The sequence below is a fragment of the Eurypyga helias genome, unplaced genomic scaffold (assembly GCF_000690775.1).
Source record: "Eurypyga helias isolate BGI_N326 unplaced genomic scaffold, ASM69077v1 scaffold8046, whole genome shotgun sequence".
Lineage (NCBI taxonomy): Eukaryota > Metazoa > Chordata > Aves > Eurypygiformes > Eurypygidae > Eurypyga > Eurypyga helias.
In genome coordinates this window covers 1-7345 of record NW_010258495.1, presented here as the reverse complement: position 1 = coordinate 7345, position 7345 = coordinate 1, and the positions used below count along the sequence as shown (strand labels likewise).

Sequence of the window (7345 nt, the reverse complement as noted above, 5' to 3'; positions counted from 1 at the left end):
TGTTCAGACAGGACAGAAAGCACAGGACAACTTGAATTTGCTACAGCAGCATATGGCAATTTGGAAGACCCTTGTGCATGCTCTGGAGATGGATCTCCCTGCTGGGGGCTCCTCTTCCGGTTTGGGAGCTCCTGTCCAGGTGTTTCAGAAACATGGAGCTGTTTTGCTTACAGCAAAGAGCTGTGTCATGCCACTGAAGGGCTCCTAACCAAGAGAAACTCCTTGGGGGACATCCCAAGGAGGGTGGGTTTGTTTTCTGTAAACACCAAGTGATGGAGCTCAGGTCTGTGCTCCACAGAGAAGGTCAAGTCTCAAGTGACAGTTTTAGGGCTCTGCTTCTAGTGCTGCAGGTTGGATTTTCATGGTGGTTGACTTCAGAGGGTAATACCTGCCTTTCCATGTCTTCCAGAAGATGCCCTGCTTGCGCTCGTGCCTCTGGCGGGGAATGGAGCGGAAGTACTTCCCGTTGAGGTTGGCATGGCCACAGGTGCTGAACCACCAGCCACCTACCAAGGCAATGCAGAAGGAGGTTTAACCCACAGCACTTCCAGACAGAAAACAAACCCAGGTCCAAGGCAGCTGCTGCCCCCATTTTCCCTAGTTTCCAGGGCTTTGGGACCTTAAAAGACCACCTCGTACACACCTGAGGGGTCCCATGCACTAGAAAACTTTTGCACAGATCCTATATGACTTCAGGATGTGTCTGCAAATCCCTGCTACCCTTTCTTGTGTGGCAAAGCCCCTCAAACCCCTTCAAGCAGCCCCATCTCAAGCCTGAGGACTAGCTTCCACTTCACTTGAAAGCTTTCCAAGCAAGGTGGCAGCCAGCAGAGATGTTAGGAAGAAAGGTGCTTGGGCCAAGGCCCGAATCATAAATCCTTCCTGGTTTCAGCTTCCCTCCCCTTTCCCTGCATGGCTCCTCCCAAGGATGCAGCTTTCCTGGGGAAGTAGGAGACAAACTAGGCTCAACATCAAAGGGCTCTAGTCCCACAGGGTCACTGTCCCACTCATGACCACCACCAGACAGTGGATGGCTGAAGGGAAGGCTCACACCACTAGGAAGGAAGAGCTCATACTGACCTGAGAGGTGTTTGGCACAGTTTGTGTCAGCTTTGAGGTCATGGTCACGATCCCGAGTGGAGAAGGGCAGCTGCCTGAAGTCCCCAATGGCATTTTCCAGCTCTCCAGACAGAGGTCCCAGCAGGTTGAGCATGTAGGCTGTGCTCTCACTACCAAGGCTGAAGACAAACTGAACCACCTGGGAATTTCCCTCCCAGTCTTCCAGCTCAATCAGGAGATTGTATCTTCCCTCTTGGACAAGGTGATGTATCTTCTCCAGGCCCAGCCAGAAGTCACCTGAAATAACATGCATTTGTGTCCCTGCAGCCAACACAACACACCATGTGAAAGAGACAAGTGAACAGACTCCAGAGACAAACAGGGACAACCCAGAACACTGCAGCATTGGAATCACTATCTGGCACCTGCAGTACAAGTCAGGAAGACCCAGGACAACCCAGGACTGTTGCTCTGCAAGCAGTGTTCTCCCCATCCTCTGCACAATGCTGTGCTCCAGCACACAGAGGTGTCCAGGAGCCAGCAAGGGGGAATTACACGCTAAGACATCACTTATCCCATGATTAGAAGACATAAACCATCATCCACCTACCATGAAGGTCTCCAAAGCCATTCTTGTAGGCATCCCAAAGCCGGTCAAAGTCCACGGAGCCATCTGTGCGCCTCTGGATCACTGTCCAGACACCTTCTTGTGAGGAGGGAAAACATGGTCATTTTGGGGTTACCATTTGCAAGACCACTGTGCAAAACCCTGCAGGACACGTCCAGCGCTTTACCTGTGGTCATGTCACAGTACACTTTGAAGGGCTGAGACCCTGCAGGCTGCACCTGGAAAACACCGCTGCTTTGCTGCCCCGCCAGGAAGAGCTGGTGGCAATCCTCTGGGAGCTCTGCAGGGAAAGGAAGCAGCTATTGAGACGATGGCCCCGAGTTCCACTTCCTTAGCAGGTTCCTCCTGTCACAGCCCTAGTGCTTGCAGCCCTGGCCACGAACCCAGCCCGCTGTGCACAGTGGTGGCTGCAGCTCTGGACATGTGCCGGACAGGCCTGGACTCCAGCATCTTTAAGCACTGTGACACCATATTTTCCTATTTATCCAAACACAGCTCCTTGGGCTTCCATCCAAGGAGGAAGCCAGGCATCGGGCCAGGCTGGGTGACCTAGGCTGGAGAGCAAAGCCCCCCAGTGAGGACAGATTCAAGGACCTTCCCAGCTCCCTCTGCACCTATGGCAGGCAAGAGGAGCCCGTTTGGGCCCTGGTGTTACACCACCCAAGCATCTCTATCTCACACTGAGGCTGAAGCAGTCTCAAGGGGTCTCAGGGGCAGAAAGAAACCCCAAGTCCTGATGCCTGCAACCTCTCACTTCCAGCAACTGTGGCAGCCCCAGACAGATGTCCCACTGGGCAGCCAGCCACCAGCTGGCACAGGGCCAGGCACGGGTGACCCTTTTGCCCAAGACACACCGATTGGGGCAGGGAAGGTGTGGCTGCACCACAGGGAGCCCCAGCTCATTGCATGAGTGGATTTCCCAGGGTGAGGCCACCCCCCAGCTTGCCCCCGCCCCATCCCTGGCTGCTCCCACAGACCCACGCAGGCTGGGCTCCCACCTCTCCTTCCGCCCCTTCAGGGACTTTGCTCGGAGGTGCCAGCAAAGCACCATTTCAACAGCACTGATAAAAGTCCATCCAGGAACCACCACCTGCAGCACTCGGTGAGAGGGGTGGGGGGAAAGCCTGTTACAAAACCTGAGTCACAAGGCTGCAGAAGGATGTGCAGGGAGTTCAGTCCCCAGGCTGTTGGTGCAGTCAAGGGGCTCTTTGTCAGCTGGGACAGGTGCTTCCGTCACCCCAAGACAAAGGGGGTCTGTTCTTCCCGCACGAGGGTGGGATGGATTTTGGTGGCTCACAGCTGCTCACAGCACGACCCAAAGACAGACAGGTGAAGAAACCTAAAGACAAGCCCTGGGCTGTGCCAGGGTGCTGACCACCCCTCAGCCCCTCTGTAGGGTCCCCCTTGCAGTAACTGCTCCCAGGGTCAGGGCTGTGTCATTACAGGGCAGCATCAGGGAGAGGGGTCACCTCCAAAGCTACAGAGCTTCATGTGGGGCAGAAGGGGGGGAAAATGGGATTGCCATTTTTGGGGGAAAAAATTTGAGCTGCCACGGGCAAGAACAGCTTCTGTGGGGCATCACCCTCTGCCCCCACCCTTGCTGAGCACCTGGGCAGCCCCAATGCTGCATCAGCACAAAGAGTCGAGCCCCAGCTGTAGGAAAAGTCAGGGTGGGAGGACCACAGGGGGCAGCAACATGACACCTGCCTCCACATTTCCCCCTCCCCCTGACCCCTCTCAAGTGAACTTTCCCCTCTTTCGCAGGGGCAGCCCCTCTCCCACCATCCACAGCAGAACACCCCGCAGCCAGCACAGCTACACTCACACTACCATTAGCATCCCTCGCACCCCCAGGTCAATGCAGGACTGGTGCCACCAAACCCATCAGTGCACCCACGGGACAAACATGGCCCCGAGCCCTCCCCCAAGCACATGCACACATGGGTTAAGTGTTTTGCATGAAGGACCAAAACCACACAGAGCCACCCAGCACTGTGGGGAGGTCAAGTGCATCCCCAATATCCCCACTTTCTAGGTGGAAGTATCCTGGGAAGCCAAAGGAGGCTCAGGGAGAGGAAAACTCACAGCATGACCCCACACCCACGGCGACCCCAGCTCACAAGCACAGCAGCAGGGAGGTACCGGGAGGTGCTGGGCTCACCTGGCCTCCCAGAGCTCCTTGCTGCCTCCTCTCCCACCGTATCTCCCAGCATCTTCAGGATGGTGCCCAGGCAGATGCTCACTGGCCCCAGCACGCAGAAGTCAACCCCACCCTGGTCTTTTTTTCTGGGCCTTGGCCACATTCACTGCACTTGGATCTCTTCTGTTTTCTGGTGCAATGGGGACTTTTAAGCAGCTGAATGAGATGCAGCTGCTTGAACAGCTTCAGCCGAATCTTTTTATTTGAGGAACACACTCCTTAGTTCCAGTTCACATTGCACATGTGTATGGCACCAGCAGAACAAGACCTCCTGGCTGCTCTGGATGTTTTCCTTTCCCTCCCCCTTTATTTAGCCAAACAGGATGGAAGAATCAACAAGGCTGGCTGGATCTGCCCCAGGCATGGCACTGTATTTACCCAACAGGATCTCCAGGCATGACAGGAGGTCACCAACCTGGGATAAACACCCTTTCTTGCAGATGGTAGGGCATGCCTGGAGCTGTTTGCATCACCTCCCCCTCACCTTCCTCAACCCAATTATTTTGGAGTCTCAGCGCCACGGGGAGAGAACGAGTGGGGCTCTACCTTTCCCCTACTCGGCCGCCTGCCAGAGAGCACAGGCTCTGCCTAAAGACATGATCCTCTTTCTGCAAGCGATTAAACCTTTCACTCTCCAAGCTGCTTCAAGCCTTCAACTTTCACATGCTTGGCCCCGTGCCATCTCTGGCCTGAAAAAACTTGTGTTCACTGGATGCAAATAAAAGGGTCTTTCTGAGAGGGCTGCTGGTGGAGTTCATCACCGTTCCTTGGGGCCTTGCCGGCACTGGGTCTCTGCCTGACAATAGGCAGGGAGCCGCCAGCACATGCCTCCCCAGGCAGAGAGCACGGGGCTGGCCCGCCAGATATTGTGTGCTTTAAGATTTGCCAAAAAACTCATTCTACTTGCTAATGAGAGGAAGCCAATTTGTTTTCCATCACTGATATCAGCATCGGGGATTAGGCAAGAGAAGGGGGAGCTCATGGCTTGGGTGGGAGAGAGTCAGGATGCCCACAGTGCTAGGGATGTACTCAGGGTCATGAGGGACTGTGTGGCACGAGAAGGTGCTGAGCTCTCACACCCCCTGCCTCGCAGCATCCTCTGCGGCTGTGAGCCCTTGCTGTCTCCCACCATGCTTCACAAGGGTTGCTGCACCCAGCACCCATCACCTCGTGCACAGCCTACATCTGCCACCAGTAAGCAGCAAAGACCCAAACCCATCTCCCTCACCCCACTTTCAGCATAACCTGAGAGTGGAGCAGGGGACTTCGATTACTTTGTTGGACTAGATGACCTTTAAAGGTCCCTTCCAACCCAAAGAATTCTAGGATTCACTAGTGAGGGCAAGTCACAAAGCAGGGAGAGAGGTTTTGAGACAGTTTTCTAGCTTGCTAGTGCTGCTCTGACAGAAGGAAACCTCACATAGCCCCGCTGCAGGCTCGCCAGCCCCACCAAGTACCAGGAGGAGTTTGGAGCCCCACATCCCATCTCTTTCCTTGTCCGCATCAATTCTGCGGCTCTTTGTTCTGCCCACCCGGGCTTTTAGGCACATTGGTGACGCCCCAGGCTCCACATACAAATGACCATGTGTTTCCCCATGGCTAACCCTGCCTTAAGCTCTGGGCAGGGTTTCCTCATGCATGCTCACCCTGCCTGGTTTCTGTTTGGCTCACACTGGACATCCCCAGACAGCTGCACAGAAGGAGCCAGCACCGTGATTTAGCTGACATAACACCAGAGCAGCTGCTCCCGGCCAAACCACCCTGCCAGGGCACCAGCTCCTGTCTGGGAGGAAGGCTGCAGGACACAGGGAAGCTGGGGATACCCACTCTGCTGTCCTTTGCTCTGCAGGAGCTCCACCAGTCTCCTTGCCAGCAGAGAGGATGCTCCAGGCAGAACCAGGAGCTCCGGATGCAGCATCCACTCGCCTACTCTGGTGCACATTTCCCAGGGCTGCAAGTGTCTGATGCCTTCACTGCCCAGTCATTTGCTGCAGCTCAGCACCTTCCGCTAAGGACAGTGTGAGCTGAGGCACTTGTCTTTCATGTATGAGCCAAAGGAGATGGAAGCACAAGGATTTAGCTCTCCTCTCATGGTCCAGAGCTCCCTAACCCACTGCTCTGTCAGCAGACAGAGAGAGAAGCAGACACTGCCAGGTAGAGTGAGAGCAGGAGAACAAGAGTTAACTCCAAGGAGCAGAGATCCTCCTTTCCTGTCTGCGTTCACACACACCCCCCCACCTGCCAATCCTCTTTGACAAATACTTGCTAACAGCATTTCGCTGCTCTCCACTGCATTTTTAATATCAGGCAGAAAAATTCCTCTGAAATCCTTAAATCCCTGCTGGACTAACACTGATCCAGAAGGCTAGGATCCTGCCTGTGCTCCAGATCCCCCCAGTCTGGCCAAACTCCCAAGCCCTGGTTTTGCAAGCAAATCTCACATCCTGACTCAGGACAACTGAACCTTTTGTTTCCCAACGGCTGCAACTGCAGCAGGTCTGCTCTGGCACAGGGGAGTGGGGCAGCATGGGCATATACTCACTCTCTGTCAGCACGGGCTCCCTGCTCTCATTCTGGCTCTGGTTGCTGAGGCTGAGGCTCGTCTTCAGGTTTACCTTCCACTTTGGAGAGTGTGTTTTGTTGTCCTTCAGGTGTAGGGGGATCAGGAGATTGACCTAAAAAAAAAAGGCACAAGTCAATGATTTTACCTCAGCTCATTTTGACAATGGTACTCACAGGAGCTGATCAGCCAAGGCACCAGCTGCTCCCCTGTGACTGGAGCTGGGGCTGAACTTGCCCACAAACCTCAATAAACAGGAGATACTCAGGGCTGGCAAAGCCAGAAATCACTGTGGGTTTGGTTTTTTTTTTTTTTCACACCCATGCTAATAAGTTTATTCTGCAGATAAACTCAAAAGAAGAGCCCAGAGAAGCTCTGTTCCCACACACCAATTCCTCTTACTGCTCTGTACGAATACTCAGGAAGCTTGCAGTTTGCTACTCTTGCACCAACACTGCGGCACAAGGACCAGGGCCACAGCCCTCGTAGGGTCTCCAAAGCCAGGGAGCAGCAGCATTGCTGCTGTCAGCAGAGCACTTGCCAGCTGAGCTGCCAGGGCTGTTCATACCCGGGTCCCCACAGCACACAGGGCCTGGCCACAGGTCCCACGGCCGCAGAGCAGGACAGGAGCTCACCTTGCTCTGCAAGCTTTTAATCTGCAGATTCTGCTTGTCCAGCTTGTACTGCTGCTGCTTGATCTTCTGCAGGAGCTCCTCGATTCGCAAGTTCTGCGCATCCATCAGGGACTGTGGAGGGGAGAGGAGGGAGCCAGGTGAACCCCGCAGCTCCGGGGAGATCCGGCTGTACTACAGGTACAGGGAGTCAGGCAGGCCAGTGCCCCCGGCGGGGCTGGTCCCAACGGCTGCTCCCGGTGCCGCTCAGCACCATCAAGACCCCC

At 54.9% G+C, this 7345-nt stretch overlaps 1 protein-coding gene across 1 annotated transcript; it reads right to left on the bottom strand.

The window, feature by feature from the left end:
• Positions 1 to 234: 234 nt before the first annotated feature.
• On the bottom strand, positions 235 to 7253 carry ANGPTL4 (angiopoietin-like 4; the record flags this gene model as incomplete). Its single annotated transcript, XM_010154346.1, has 6 exons — positions 235 to 506; positions 1081 to 1356; positions 1670 to 1765; positions 1854 to 1967; positions 6430 to 6562; positions 7083 to 7253. Coding segments are annotated over 6 exons (972 nt in total), but the record flags the coding sequence as incomplete, so codon positions are not given.
• Positions 7254 to 7345: the final 92 nt, after the last annotated feature.